The sequence below is a fragment of the Oncorhynchus mykiss genome, chromosome 3, assembly GCF_013265735.2.
Source record: "Oncorhynchus mykiss isolate Arlee chromosome 3, USDA_OmykA_1.1, whole genome shotgun sequence".
NCBI lineage: Eukaryota > Metazoa > Chordata > Actinopteri > Salmoniformes > Salmonidae > Oncorhynchus > Oncorhynchus mykiss.
In genome coordinates this window covers 41,886,267-41,902,279 of record NC_048567.1, presented here as the reverse complement: position 1 = coordinate 41,902,279, position 16,013 = coordinate 41,886,267, and the positions used below count along the sequence as shown (strand labels likewise).

General features: G+C 45.7%; 1 protein-coding gene across 2 annotated transcripts in view; it reads right to left on the bottom strand.

Moving 5' to 3' along the window:
* spegb (striated muscle enriched protein kinase b) overlaps nt 1-16,013 on the bottom strand; it is a 128,370-nt gene that overhangs the window by 13,043 nt on the left and 99,314 nt on the right. For both annotated transcript variants that reach the window (XM_021596902.2, XM_036974099.1), the window contains 11 exons: nt 15,809-15,908; nt 14,598-14,798; nt 14,323-14,380; nt 13,953-14,030; nt 10,584-10,756; nt 10,470-10,496; nt 10,010-10,162; nt 9,729-9,771; nt 9,551-9,619; nt 6,656-9,416; nt 6,116-6,268 (listed from right to left, as the gene is read on the bottom strand). In XM_021596902.2, the coding sequence (XP_021452577.2) occupies nt 6,116-6,268; nt 6,656-9,416; nt 9,551-9,619; nt 9,729-9,771; nt 10,010-10,162; nt 10,470-10,496; nt 10,584-10,756; nt 13,953-14,030; nt 14,323-14,380; nt 14,598-14,798; nt 15,809-15,908 (3,816 nt within the window). The remainder of the gene's footprint in view (nt 1-6,115; nt 6,269-6,655; nt 9,417-9,550; nt 9,620-9,728; nt 9,772-10,009; nt 10,163-10,469; nt 10,497-10,583; nt 10,757-13,952; nt 14,031-14,322; nt 14,381-14,597; nt 14,799-15,808; nt 15,909-16,013) is intronic.

The following is a 16,013-nucleotide window of genomic DNA, read 5'->3' as shown; positions in this document are numbered from 1 at the left end:
AGAGAGGTTGACTGGGCAGGCACCGTGTTATGCCGTGAGGCGCACAGTGTCCCCAGTGCACAGGCATAGCCCAGTGCGCTTACATCGCAGCGCCTCGTATCGGCCCAGGCTAGAGTGGGCATCGGTTCCCAGTTGAGACTGTGCCGGCTCAGCACATCTGGTCTCCAGTGCGTCTCCTCGGCCCGGGGTATATGGCACCAGCCCTACACACGGTGTCCCCGGTTCACCAGCACAGCCCAGTGCTGTCTCTTCCACCCCGCAGCACTGGCCGGGCTACAGGGAGTATCCAGCCAGGACAGGTTGTGCAGGCTCGGTGCTCGAGACCTCCAGTGCGCCTCCACGGTCCGTCCATCCGGTGCCTCCTCCACACACCAGGCCTCTGGCGGCAGCCCCACGCACCGGCCGTCTGTCAGGAGCTGCCAGAGCCGCACCTCAGTCAGGAGCTGCCAGAGCCGCACCTCAGTCAGGAGCTGCCAGAGCCGCCCGTCAGTCAGGAGCTGCCAGAGCCGCCCGTCAGTCAGGAGCTGCCAGAGCCGCCCGTCAGTCAGGAGCTGCCAGAGCCGCCCGTCAGTCAGGAGCTGCCAGAGCCGCCCGTCAGTCAGGAGCTGCCAGAGCCGCCCGTCAGTCAGGAGCTGCCAGAGCCGCCCGTCAGTCAGGAGCTACCAGAGCCGCCCGTCAGTCAGGAGCTGCCAGAGCCGCCCGTCAGTCAGGACCTGCCAGAGCCGTCTTTCGCTGCCGGAGTCTCCCATCTATTTGGGACCCGCTGCAAGGGTCCCCAGTCCAAGGTCGGCGGCAAGGGGCGCCGCTCTAAAGGCGCCACTGAAGCGGGCAAAGAAGCGGGCAAAGACTATGGTGGAGTAGGGTCCATATCATGCGCCAGAGCCGCCACCGCGGACAGACGCCCACCCAGACCCTCCCCTATAGGTTTAGGTTTTCCGCACCTTTGGGGGTGGGGGGGGGGGGACTGTCACGTTCTGACCTTAGTTCCTTTATTATGTCTTTGTGTTAGTTTAGTCAGGCGTGAGTTGGGGTGGGTGTTCTTTTTTCTATGTTTCTGTGTTTTGCCTGGTATGGTTCTCAATCAGAGGCAGCTGTCACTCGTTGATTGAGAATCATACTTAGGTAGCCTGTTTTCCCCATTTTAGTTTGTATTTCAGTGTTCCGTTAAATAAATCATGAACACGTACAACACTGCGCATTGGTCCGATCCTTCCTACTCCTCAGAAGAGGAGGACGAAAATCGTTACGGGAATACACAAGCGTACAGTCAATAACACAATAGAAAAAAACGTCTATATACAAGTCTATAGACAGTGTGTGCAAATGGCGTGAGGAGGTAGGCAATAAATAGGCCATAGTAGCGAAGTAATTACAATTTAGCAGATTAACACTGGAGTGATAAATGAGCAGATGATTATGTGCAAGTAGAGATACTGGTCTGCGAAAGAGCAGAAAAGTAAATAAAAACAATATGGGTATGAGGTAGGTAGATTGGGTGGGCTATTTCCAGATGGACTATGTACAGCTGCAGCGATCGGTTAGCTGCTCAGATAGCTGATGTTTAAAGTTAGTAAGGGAAATATATGTCTCTAGCTTCAGCAATTTTGCAATTTGTTCCAGTTACTGGCAGCAGAGAACTGGAAGGAAAGGTGACCAAAGTAGATGTTGTCTTTGGGGATGACCAGTGAGACATACCTGCTGGAGCTTGTGCTACGGGTGGGTGTTGTTATCGTGACGAGTGAGATGAGATAAGGCAGAGCTTTACCTAGCATAGACTTATAGATGACCTTGAGCCTGTGGGTCTGGCGACGAATATGTAGCGAGGGACAGCCGACTAGAGCATACAGGTCGCAGTTGTGGGTGGTATAAGGGGCTATGGTAACAAGACGGATGGCACTGTGATAGACTGCATCCAGTTTGCTGAGTAAAGTATTGGATGCTATTTTGTAGATGACTTCGCCGAAGTCAAGGATCGGTAGGAAAGTCAGTTTTACTAGGGTAAGTTTGGCGGCGTGAGTGAAGGAGGCTTTGTTGCGAAATAAAATGCTGATTCTAGATTTTATTTTGCATTGGAGATGTTAAATATGAGTCTGGAAGGAGAGTTTACAGTCTAGCCAGACACCAGGTATTTGTAGTTGTCCACATATTCTAGATCAGAACCGTCCAGGGTAGTGATGCCAGTCAGGCGGGCGGGCAGCGAACGGTTGAAAAGCATGTATTTAGTTTTACTAGCATTTAAGAGCAGTTGGAGGCCACTGAAGGAGTGTTGTATGGCATTGAAGCTTGTTTGGAAGTTAGTTAACAGTGTCCAAAGAAGGGCCAGATGTATACAGAATGGTGTCGTCTGCGTAGAGGTGGATCAGGGAATCACCAGCAGCAAGAGCGACATCATTGACATTTACAGAGAACCGAGTCGGCCCGAGAATTGAACCCTGTGGTACCCCCATAGAGACTGCCAGAGGTCCGGACAACAGGTCCTCCGATTTGTCACACTGAACTCTGTCTGCGAAGTAGTTGGTGAACCAGGCGAGGCAGTCAAGTGAGAATCCAAGGCTATTGAGTCTGCCGATAAGAATGTGATGATTGACAGTCGAAAGCCTTGGCCAGGTCGATGGCGGTTATGATATCGTTTAGGACCTTGAGCGTGGCTGAGGTGCACCCGTGACCAGCTCGGAATGCACAGCAGAGAAGGTACGGTGGGGTTCGACATGGTCAGTGATCTGTTTATTAACTTGGCTTTCAAAGACTTTAGAGAGGCAGGGCAGGATGTATATACGTCCATAACAGTTTGAGTCTAGAGTGTCACCCCCTTTGAAGACAGCTTTCCAATCTTTAGGGATCTCGGACGATACGAAAAAGAGGTTGAACAGACTGGTAATAGGGGTTGCAGCAATGGCGGGGGATCATTTTTGAAAGAGAGGGTCCAGATTGTCTAGCCCAGCTGATTTGTACGGGTCCAGGTTTTGCAGCTCTTTCAGAACATCTGCTATCTGGATTTGGGTGATGGAGAAGCTGTGGAGGCTTGGGCCAGTTGCTGCGGGGGGTGCAGAGCTGTTGGCCAGGCTTGGGGTAGCCAGGTGGAAAGCATGGCCAGCCGTAGAGAAATGCTTATTGAAATTCTCAATTATCGTAGATGTATCGGTGGTGACAGTGTTTCCTAGCTTCAGTGGGCAGCTGGGAGGAGGTGCCCTTGTTCTCCATGGACTTTACAGTGTCCCAAAACTTTTTGGAGTTAGAGCTACAGGATGCAATTTTCTGTTTGAAAAAGCTAGCCTTTGCTTTCCTGACTGGCTGTGTGTGTTGGTTCCTGACTTCCCTGAACAGTTGCATATTGAGGGGACTAGTCGATGCTATTGCAGTCTGCCACAGGATGTTTTTTGTGCTGGTCAAGGGTAGTCAGGTCTGGAGTGAACCCAGGGCTATATCTGTTCTAAATTTTTTTGAAAGGGGCATGCTTATTTAAGATGGCGAGGAAATTACTTTTAAAGAACGACCAAGTGAGGTGAATATCCTTCCAGGATACCCGGGCCAGGTCGATTAAAAAGGCCTGCTCGCAGAAGTATTTTAGGGAGCGTTTGACAGTGAGGAGGGGTGGCCGTTTCACCGCGGGCCCATAGTGGATGCAGGCAATGAGGCAGTGATCACTGAGATCCTGGTTGAAAACAGCAGAGGTGTATTTGGAGGGCAAGTTGGTCAGGATAATATCTATGAGGGTGCCCATGTTTACAGATTTAGGGTTGTCCCTGGTGGGTTCCTTGATGATTTGTGTGAGATTGAGGGCATCTAGCTTAGATTGTAGGACAGGTTAGGTTAAGCATATCCCAGTTTAGGTCACCTAACAGAACAAACTCTGAAGATAGATGGGGGGCAATCAATTCACCTTTGGTGTCCAGGGCACAGCTGGGAGCTGAGGGGGGTGTATAACAGGCGGCAACAGTGAGAGACTTATTTCTGGAGAAATGTATTTTTTAAATTAGAAGCTCGAACTGCTTGGGCATAGACTTGGAAAGTATGACAGAACTTTGCAAGCTTTCTCTGCAGTAGATTGCAACTCCTCCCCCTTTAGCAGTTCTATCTTGACGGAAAATGTTGTAGTTGGGTATGGAAATCTCAGAATTTTTGGTGGCTTTCCTAAGCCAGGATTCAGACATGGCAAGGACATCAGGGTTGGCAGGGTTGGTTAAAAAAAAAAAACTTAGGGAGGAGGCTTCTGATGTTAACATGCATGAAACCAAGGCTTTTTCGATTACAGAAGTCAACAAATGAAAGTGCCTCCACATCACCCGAGTAACAGAGGAGGAGTAGGATGAGGGTACGGCTAAAGACTATCAAAACTGGTCGCCTAATGCATTGGGGACAGAGAATAAAAGGAGCAGATTTCTGGGCATGGTAGAATAGTTTCAGGGCATAATGTGCAGACAGGGGTATGGTGGGGTGTGGGTACAGTGTAGGTAAGCCCAGGCACTGAGTGATGATAAGAGAGGTTGCATCTCTGGACGTACTGGTTATACTGGGTGAGGTCGTCACATGTGTGGGGGGTGGGACAAAGGATGAATCTAAGGCATGTAGAGTGGGACTAGGGGCTCCACTGTAAACTAAAACAATGATAACTATCCTGAACAACAGTATAGAAGGCATATTGACATTTGAGAGAGATATAAAGCAATGCACAAAGCAATCACAGGTGTTGATTGGGAGAGCTAGCGAAGACAACAATGAATAAGACAACAACAGCTAATCAGCTAAAAGAACAACAACAGGTAAAATGGCGATGAATGGGCAGAGTGGGTTGGTTAACTACACACAGGGCCTGAGTTCGGGGATAGGGCCGACAGATAAACGAAAAAAAAATATCCAAATGGAGTACCGTGATAACTGAACAGTCCAGCAGTGAACAGCAATAGATGGAACAGGGAAGCCGCAGGGTAGTCGTTACTACGCTAGCCCGCGGGAGACACAGCGTTTAAAGTTAGCAGGCCGGGTAAGGAGAAGCGTCAGCTCCGACGTCCGGCAATGGCCGGTTGAGGGAACAGAGGATGGAATTACGTTTGCGGACCAGTCGTGGTGGTACGGCGGGGCGCCGTGTCGACAAAGGGTCCGGGCCAGATGGCGAAAGAGGTGTTGTAGTTGTAGTAATTTTGTTTGCTAACCGGGAGAAGCGCCTTGATTGCGGCTAACTGGTGCTAGCTTCGGGGCAGGGGCGTTAGCCACTCGGTAGCAGCTAGCTAACAGCGATGATCTGCTGCAAAGGTCCAGAGCTTACGGCAAGTATCCGGTGGAGTAGTGGATTCTTGCTGTGTCCGGGAGGCTTCGGCTGGGTAGCCAGGTGATCACAGAGTAGGCCAGGATGTGGCCAGGGCTAGCTTCAGGCTGGGTCACTCGGTGGCAGCTAGCCAGCTGTGATGATCAGGAGTAATGGTCCAAGGTTTGGAGAAAAACTGTCTGAGGCTGGTAGGTATTATCCAGGCTAAAAAAAAAACGGTTGGTGCCTGTGCAGAAGGTAAAGGCCGCTAGCAGTGGCTAACAATGACTAAATAGCTAGTAGCTAAGGTCTAAAAAAATAGCGGATCCGTGTCACATTGAGTGAGGCGGGTTACCAAAAGGTATATTTAATTTAAAAATAGAAAAGAGATTGAAAATAAATTGTTTGGTGGAACGTTGATTGAATATTCTCATAACCCTCCGGTAATTTGATACATGATGATGGATTGCGGTTTCTTCCTGTCCAGTGAGTGCTTTTAGGGTAAGGAAACAAATATGAAATGTTGTAATTTTGCTGACCTGGGTTCAAATACATGTGTGTTTGAGTATCTGGTATTTTAAATGCTTTTCGAATACAAAGCCCAAAACTTTTGAATGTTTTTTTTTTAACCAAATAGTCTAGCAAATTGTATTTGAAAGTATTTTCAAATATTTATTTCAAATACAATATATTTTCAATTACATGGGTTAAATGAATGGAAGTGTATTTGAGTATTTTCACTACTTATATTCAACTACTTTTCATTTCAAATAAAATATATCTGAATACTTATTTTGAAATGTAATTGAGATTACCAGGTCTGGAAATTTGGATGAACAATCTCTTTAAGGAATGAGGGACGTTAAGTATTACCAGATGCCAGTCTGGAGTAGGAGCGAGAGCGTAGGGAGCCATTTTCTCTGGCAATAGCCGTTGGAATATCAGGCTGCGAGACCGTCTTGTCTCTCTTGCTGCCTCTGGTTAGGCCCCAACGGTCCCATCGGGACCTACGTTCGCCCTCTGCCCCTACCAGAGGGAACAAACATAACAAAGTTAAATCAACAGAAATAGTAACAAAGAAAAAGGGGATGGTAGCACACATAGGGAAGCATGTTTACTAAGATTAACTTTTTTTGTATCTCAGTGTGCAAGAACACAGGTTTGGTTGGGGAAGGGGGTGGGAGGGTTTGCATAATTGTTAAAATGTATGATTCTTATTACATTTTTAGTACCACTCCAGAATAGTGACATTGTCTCTGTACAGTGATAATACACGCGTTAATTGGTAACGTTTGGTTTTGTCTAATTCTGCTCAGTAATCATCTTCAAATGAATCATATGACCTTTTCAGGTGTAGGGGGAACATGTTCATTCTAAAGAAATGTTATTTATATGTTGGTAGAAGTCTCGTACCCTTTGATGCTGTCTCCAACTTGACGCTGGACATGGACTCCAGGGAATCTGAGGAAGCTCCGGTGCCTGACTGAGAGCCCAGCTGGTTCTGAGGGACACTGGGTCCAGCCATATTCTTTAGGCTACGTCCCTCGGAAGTCGACCTGCGCAGAATAGAGAACAGGGGTGTCTTCTTGCTCTCTGGCTTGTTGGCTTCCCTCTCCTCTGCCGCTACCTTCCTCTCCTCCGAGGCACTGCGGATCCTCATGGATATTCCGGACACCGTCGACTCGATCTTCCTGCGCATGGCCATGACTGGCGACTCGTTTGGCTTCTTTGGCTCCTTGACCTCCTGTTCCACCTCGGCTTCCATTCCCCCATCCATCCTCATCATCTCCACTTCCTTTCTCTCCTGAGAATGGGATCCTCTTCGGCCGGGGAGAGCCCAGGAGAGCCGGCGCCTGGGAGCCACCGGTTCTTCCTCATTTGGCTTTTCTATCTTGCGCTCGGCTGACGGAGTCCTCTTGAGGCGCATGGAGAGCCTTCTCATAAAACCTTGATCCTTCTGGGCCTCGCGGAGATCCTGCACCGACTTGGACTTCTCCTCCAGTCTCCTAGGGACAAACTCAAGCGGTGCTCCAACGGGCCCAGGGCGGTATACATCTTCGCCTGACTCGGCAGAGTCCAAAGAGGCTACTTGTTTCTCCTCAGGCTTTGACCAGTTGAGAAGCTTCAGGCCTCGAATGACGGAAGAGTCACGCTTTTTGAAGCGTGCCTTGAATATTTCCTCTGAGGCAATGTCCTGGAGGTTTAGTCCCCCTGGCGAGAGCTCATGTTGGGGTGTGGGGCATGGGGAAACCCTGGGTGGACTCATTTCCTTGGGCTCGGGGGATGCCACCCTTGAAAAGACAGCAGGGTGTTCCCCTGGTGTAGATAGCAGAGTTACTGGCTTTGATGGGTCAGGGACAGTTGTAGATGTGGGTATTAATGTTGGTGCTGGAAATGGGGCTTGAGCAAGGACTGGAACAACTACAGGGGTGGAGTCTGCTAATGGGGGGCTAACTAGGGGCTGAAGCGAGGGGACCATGATGGTTTGCATTATGCTAGCGTACGCAGAGGTCCTACCGTCTGGGAGTACAGTAAGGGCAGGTGAAGAGGGAGCGACGTACGTAGGTGGAAAGGGAGTCACAACATTATCTGCTGCTCTTGAAAATGCTGGTGCTGGCGTGACCCTTATGGAGCTTGTAGTAATGACCATCTCAGAAGATTTTACTGGTGCCTTCACTTCTTCTTCTTTGACTTCTTTTTGTACTTCTTTGTGTATTTCTTCAACTTCTCTAGCTTTCGGATCATCTACAGGAACAGTCTCTTTTTCCTCAATCTCTTCTTTCTCTTCTTCCATTGGTTCCTCTAATGTAAGAACCCTCACATGAGGGCTAGGCTCCCTCCAAGTAGGGATAGGCTCCCTCAGATCCACGTACTCTGGTTCAATCATTGCTTCTTCTGACAAGCTCATGTTCTTCTTTGAGAAACCACCTGTGTTCGATCTCTGGTCTGCATTACTGTCTGTGGACACGCCATCCATTTTTTTGCCAATGGATTCCACAGTCTTAATCTTTTTGTCCTCCATCTTGGTTGTTGTCTCCTGTTCCCCAGGCTCTGGACTTGGTATGGGAAGTTTAGGGGAAGGTTCCCTGGGAGTCACAGGGCGTGAGTCATTCTTGAATGGCTCAGTGAGAGCAGACATGGATATGGCCTCCTTGAGTCTTCGCTCCTCTATCTGCGGGATCTCCAGTGGCTCCCCGGACCGTCTGTGCAGAGGAATGGGCTCTGCATCTCCTTGACTGAAGGAGGCGCTCTTGCGAAGCAATTTGGGTTTGGGCTCGTCTTCTCCAGGCTGGTCGCTGGAAGCTGCCCTGGTTAATGGGGGAACCCCTAAGCGGGGGGCGTGTGAGTAGCGTTCCAGTGACAACCGCTGCTTTCCATCGTCCATGCCCAGCGTCTCCAGCAGGGGTCCTCGCAGGCCGCTCATCTTCTTGTCTACAGAGCCGCCTCGAAGTAGCCTCTGCCGCATCAGCTCCAGTTTGAGAGCATAGTCCTCCTGACTCAGAGGCCCTGGGCTTGTGCTCCTCCTAGGCAGCTCCATGGATACTGTCTTTTTGAGGACTTGCCGGCCCCTTTCCGGAGTTTCCTCTTCTGCACCCTCTTCTGGTACGAGGTGGAGTAGCAGCGCACTGTCGGCAGAGCCCCCTCTACGCAGCGGCCCCCTTCTGGTTCCTCCCTTTGGCTTATCTGACTCTAAGCTCAAGCCTCTGCACAAGGGCCTTCTTTCCTTCTCAGATACTTGCACCAACTCTGCGGGAGCCTCCTCGTCCGAAGACCCCTTGTCATTTTCTAGCGTTGACCTTTTCCTGGTGTGGCTTTTACCTGCGGAATCTCCAGCCTCTTTCTCTCTCCCAGTGGTTTCACTCACCATCTTCTGTTGGCCATGAGCGACTGCTGATCCTGGTCTGTCAATGGGGCCGTTTGGCCTGCCTGTGCCTTCCTGATCGTCCGGGATCTCATTCAGAGACATTCTTGATCCGGAGAACTCCATGGTGAGTGGCATTGGAATGAAGGGCAGCTCGTCAATATCTTCGTCAGAGTCAGAGGACGATGATGGTGGGGGTGAGCCCTCTTTGAGGTGTCGGGGAACAGCGATGGAGATGTGGCTGGATGAGTCGTTCAGCAACTCAGGGATGGACCTCATTACCATTTTGGATTTGTAGCTGATAAGGGACCGCTGAAAAGATGGACATAAACAAATATTAGACTGAATATGATAAAAATAAAAATCATGGCTTGAATTGTATAATAATAATAATAATAATAATAATAATAATAATAATAATAAAGTTGCTTTGACAGATCCCTTACCTGCCACTTTCGGCGAGACACAAACTTCTTGAGGGCCTCTGTGCTTATGGCCTTCCCCTTGGTAAGGGTCTTTATGAAAAAATGAAAACAGAATAGATTAGCATATATTACTCCGTAGAACAGGGCCCTAAAGTTATGCGTCACACATGAGTCCATAGTCAAAGTTCTCATGCCTCACCTTGAACCATGGATGACGGAGACACTCCTGTGTATCAGGCCTACTAAAGGGATGACATGATACCATTTTACATTAGATTTCTAGTTTGTCTTAAGAAGCCCACAAATGTATAAGAACAGAGGAAACATCCTAAGGACAAATCCTATCTTGACATCCGTAACTAAAATTGTCTGGAACATTGACAATTAAATCAAATGCATGTAGCTGACATGACATTCTGAGTAGCACATGGACATCTCAAGTTTTGGCTGAACATGTTAAAATCTATAGGTTTCACTTACAGTCTGTCTGCCACCAGCAGTTTGATGATGAATCCCTTGGCTTCACGGCACAGTTCAGCGAACATACTCTCCTCAAAAGCCACATTGTAGTTCCTGATGTTGAGCACGGAGCTGCGGTCATTTTCTCCAGCAAACGGAGATACTCCAGTCAAGCTGAAATGCAGAAACACCTGTTAATTTCTCTTCCTCTCACTAATTGTTCACTGATTCTAGACCCATGTTCCAATTTTATTACAGGTCCATGAGGGGGCAAATATGGCCTTTTGACAGGGTCTCTAATAGTAATTAAAATAGGAATGAACAATTACTTATGTGGTGTTTATTTATCCATTTGGCTTGTAGTGTGCATGTGCATAATAATTCCATGCTTAAATTGTGATTAATCATCTTATGAATCAATGATTGGTTTTGTAATCACTGCATAGACACCATATTTAAGACAGATTTAATGTGTATCTACCACAGATATGTGATGACTCCAATCGGCCTGGGAAAAGAAAGAAGAGAATTAGAGAGGATCCATTTGTGATGGGAATCAAGTTTTAAACACTTTAATGTCTTCCAGCATTTTTACCAGATGTCAGTTGCCTTGGATACAGGAGTTTGGTTGACAATTTCTGGAGCGACAAATTCTGGTGTGCCGTATTTGCAGTATTGAGCCTCGTCGGGTGTGAGCTCTATGGCGTTGCCGAAATCACAGATGCGGATCTGATCACCATGGTGGTCTGCCATGAGTATGTTATCAGGCTAGGGAGGAAACCCAAAGATAAGGTCAGAGTTCAGAATAAAGACCAGTGGTCATAGTCAAAATCTTGTTTTTGACTAAATGTATGCATTCAGGGGGACATATTTCTTGTCTAAATGCACACTTGCAATAAACAAACAGAAACAGTACTACCCAGAATACATTTTGTGAGATATCTTTAAGGCCAGGCCCAACACCCTAATAGGGATATTCTGTTATATCGCAATCAACTTTTTTTTTTTATGAAAAAATTTAAAATACGCACATTTTGTGATATCTCATAAAAATTTGGAATACCACGCAAATACATTTTTCTGGCCACTGGATGAAGTCAGCCTAAATAGTTTTTATTTTATTTCTTTAAGACACTCCAGGATAAATATTTGTTTAAATATTTCCACAGTATCTGTAAAATACTAAAGACATTTTTGGTGCATTTTTCCAAATAAAATATTATCTAAAATAAAAAATGTGCATTAGCATCGAATAGCCCCCTGTGATATGCAACTTTTCAGGGAAGTCAGGAACCAATAAACTCAATCAGTTAGAAAAGCTATGGTTAGCTTTTTCAAACAGAAATCTGCATCCTGTAACACTAATTCCAAAAAGTTCTGGGACAATATAAAGTCCATGGAGAATAAGAGCACCTTCTCCCAGCTGTTCCAGATAGCAGATGTTCTGAAAGAGCTGCAAAACCTGGACCCGTACAAATCAGCTGGGCTAGACAATCTGGACCCTCTCTTTCTAAAATGATCCGCCAATATTGTTGTAACCCCTATTACTAGCCTATTCAACCTCTCTATCGTATCATCTGAGATCCCCAAAGATTGGAAAGCTGCCGTGGTCATCCCCCTCTTCAAATGGGAGATACTCTAGACCCAAACTGTTATAGACCTACAGTATATCCAGCCTGCCCTACCTTTCTAAAATCTTCGAAAGCCAAGTTAACAAACAGGTCACCGACCATTTCGAATCCCACCATACCTTCTCCGCTATGCAATCTGGTTTCCGAGCTGGTCATGGGTGCACCTCAGCCACGTCAAGGTCCTAAACGATATCATAACCGCCATCAATAAAAGACAATACTGTGCAGCCGTCTTCATCGACCTGGCCAAGGCTTTCGACTCTGTCAATCACTACATTATTATCGGCAGACTCAATAGCCTTGGCTTCTCAAATGACTGCTTCGCCTGGTTCACAAACTACTTCTCAGATAGAGTTCAATGTGTCAAATCGGAGGGCCTGTTGTCTGGCCCTCTGGCTGTCTCTAAGGGGGTGCCACAGGGTTCAATTCTCAGGCCAACTCTTTTCTCTGTATACATCAATGATGTCGCTCTTGCTGCTGGTGATTCTCTGATCCACCTCCTATGCAGACGACACCATTCTGTATACATCTGGCCCTTCTTTGGACACTGTGTAAACAAACCTCCAAACGATCTTTTTTGCCATACAACACTCCTTCCGAGGCCTCCAACTGCTTTTAAATGCAAGTAAAGCTAAATGCATGCTCTTCAACCAATTGCTGCACGCTCCTGCCCGCGCGACGAGCATCACTACTCTGGACGGTTCTGACTTAGAATATGTAGACAACTACAAATACCTAGGTGTCTGGTTAGACTGTAAACTCTCCTTCCTCGCATTATGCATCTCCAATCCAAAATTAAATCTAGAATTGGCTTCCTATTTCGCAACAAAGCCTCCTTCACTCATGTTGCCAAACATACCCTCGTAAAACTGACTATCTTACCAATCCTTGACTTCGGCGATGTCATTTACAAAATAGCCTCCAACACTCTACTGAGCAAATTGGATGTAGTCTATCAAAGTGCCATCCATTTTATCACCAGTGCCCCATATACTACCCACCACTGCAACCTGTATGCTCTCGTTGGCTGGCCCTCGCAACATATTCACCGCCAAACCCACTTGCTCCAGGTCATCTATAAGTCTTTGCTAGGTAATGCCCCACCTTATCTCAGCTCAATGGTCACCATAGCAACACCCGTAGCACGTGCTCCAGCAGGTATATTTCACTGGTCACCCCCAAAGCCAACACTTCCTTTGGGCGCCTTTCCTTCCAGTTCTCTGCTGCCAATGACTGGAATGAGTTGCAAAAATCACTGAAGTTGGAGTCTTATATCTCCCGCTATAACTTTGAGCATCAGCTGTCAGAGCAGTTTACCGATCACTGTACCTGTACACAGCCAATCTGTAAATAGCACACCCAACCTCATCCCCATATTGTTACTTATCCTCTCTCTTTCACACCCCAGTATCTCTACTTGCACAGCATCATCTGCACATCTATCACTTCAGTGTTAATGCTAAATTGTAATTATTTTGCCTCCATTGCTTATTTATTGCCTTACCTCCCTACTCTTCTACATTTGCACACACTGTACATAGCTTTTTATATTGTGTTATCGACTGTATGTTTGTTTATGTGTAACTCTGTGTTGTTTTTGTCGCACTGCTTTTTTTTACATTGGCCCAGTTGCAGTTGTAAATGAGAACTTGTTCTCAACTGGCCTACCTGGTTAAATTAAGGTTAACTAAAATTAAATGAAACTTCAAAGACTCAATCATGGACACTCTTACTGACAGTTGTGGCTGCTTTGCATGATGTATTGTTGTCTCTACCTTGACTTTTGTGCTGTTGTCTGCGCCCAGTAATGTTTTTACCATGTTTTGTGTTGCTACCATGCTGTGTTGTCATGTGTTGCTGCCTTGCTATGTTGTCGTCTTAGGTCTGTCTTTATGTAGTGTTGTTGTCTCTCATCGTGATGTGTGTTTTATCCTATAATTAATTTATTTGTTATTTTTTTAATCCCAGACCCTGTCCCCGCAGGCCGTCATTGTAAATAAAAATGTGTTCTTTAACTGACTTGCCTAGTGAAATAAAGGTAACATTCTCTGTGAAATGGGATTCGGAATTATGTGGAATGCAATGTAGTGAGCTTTGAAATTACAGATGTATGTCCATTTTAAAGTGGTTAAAATTCATTCAAATGTTAATGACAGTAGTATGATAAACAAAATAAAATATATATTTTTGGCATTTTTATGTTTACTTTTTGAAAAAACTCATTAAATGGACCAAAATACCAACAAATCTCAGAATTGATAGGTAGATGCAAAAATGTTATTTCAGCCTGAGGTGCCTGACCTTAAAACTCTTTTAACTAAAAAGACGTTTACCTTGATATCCAGATGGACGATATTTTGATGGTGAAGGTAGTCCACACCCTCCAACAGCTGTCTCATACAGGAGCGGATCTGCAGGTATACCAAGGGTTATGTTACTGTCATTATGTTACGTTTTGTAAAGATGTTATGGGAGACACATTCTTATACAATAAGAGAAACAGGGTGGTTTGATCATATCAAGTGTTACCCAAGGTCCCACTTATCCCTGTAAAAGTGTGTGGATTTACTTGGTTGGTCTTCCTTTGATAATAATTCTAGGTGCCAAGTTGGTAAAGACGAGTTCAAGGATCTTACAATAGGGGTCCCTGTTACTCATGATCCCATAATTAAGTGTCCTCCAAGCACACAGTAACCAACTCACGTCCGACTCCATCACTGTAGATTTCTTTGTAAACCTCTCCAGAAGTTCCTCGTTGCATCTTTATGCATTGATCAAGGAGATTTATGACACTGGAAATATTTCATAATTATGACAGGAGATGAATGACGGAAACAAATATGCAAACACAGGATTGTGAGTGTGTCTGTGCATCTACAAAAAATATAGACTGTTATACCTTCAATTTTCCCCACTCTTCAAGTCAAATGGAATACTGTGTAAAAGGCACCAGTGAGTATGAACTCTGAAAAGGATACATCTCTGTGACAATGATGACTGCATTCTTCTTCTCAAAGGCATCATGGAAATACAGGACTCTCTCGTGGTCCAACCCAGACAGCAGATTCATCTCTCTAAGTGCAGAGGCCTTCCTCTTGGCTCGGGCAGATATGAACTTGGCAGCATACTCTATTTTCCCCACTTTCTGCGTCACTCGTTTTGCATAGGAGAAAGCTCCTCTAAAAAAATATTGTTATTGATTAGGATGTAACATTTTACAGTCACTTTCATGTAAAAGCATTAACCAACAATTTCTAAACAGAAACACATATTTCATTATTTATAAGCATTACTTAATAATTAGAACATTTATAAGGAAACAGTTCTTACAATTAATACAAAATTAGGAATTGATTTGTTGGTTTTACATTTACATGTAGTGCCAGTCAAAAGAATGGCCACACCTACTCACCTACACCATAATTTCCAAATAAATTCATTAAAAATCTTACAATGTGATTTTCTGGATTTTTTTTCTCATTTTGTCTGTCATAGTTGAAGTGTACCTATGATGAAAATTACAGGCCTCTCTCATCTTTTTAAGTGGGAGAACTTGCACAATTGGTGGCTGACTAAATACTTTTTTGCCCCACTGTAAACATACACTGAGTGCACAAAACATTAGGGACACCTTCCTAATTTTGAGTTGCACCCTCTTGTGCACCTCAGAACAGCCTTAATTCTTTGAGGCATGGACTCTATAAGGTATCAAGCGTTCCACAGGGATGCTGGCCCATGTTGACTACAATGCTTCCCACAGTTGTGACAAGAAGGCTGGATGTCCTTTGGGTGGTGGACCATTCTTGATACACACAGGAAAACCCAGCAGTGTTTCAGTTCTTGACACACTCAAACCGGTGCTCCTGGCACCTGCTACCATAACACGTTCAAAGTCACTTTAATCTTTTGTCTTGCCCATTCACCCTGTGAACGGCACATATCCAAAATTCATGTTTCAACTGTCTCATGGCTTAAAAATCGTTTTTTAACATGTCTCCTCCCCTTCATCTACACTGATTGAAGTGGATTTAAGTGACAATAAGGGATCATAGCTTTCACCTCGATTCACCTGGTCAGTCTATGTCGTGGAAAGAGCAGGTGTTCCTAATGTTCTGTACACTCAGTGTATGTATATGTATGTGTATATATATTTCTTCTTCCTAGCTTTCTTTACAAACTGGTGCCTCACCTCCCGATTTCCTTGTGGATGTCATAGTAGTCAGTCAGCCGGCGCATCTTCCTGAGAATGGTCTCCTCGTCCTCCATTGAATCCTCCTTGTCTTCTCTAACTGCAAGGCAACGTAAAAGTGAGGACACACAATTACAATGCAGCCTAATTACAGGCCGATATGTCATAGTATTCTGGGCCTGAGTTAATCACATTCCCAACCTTT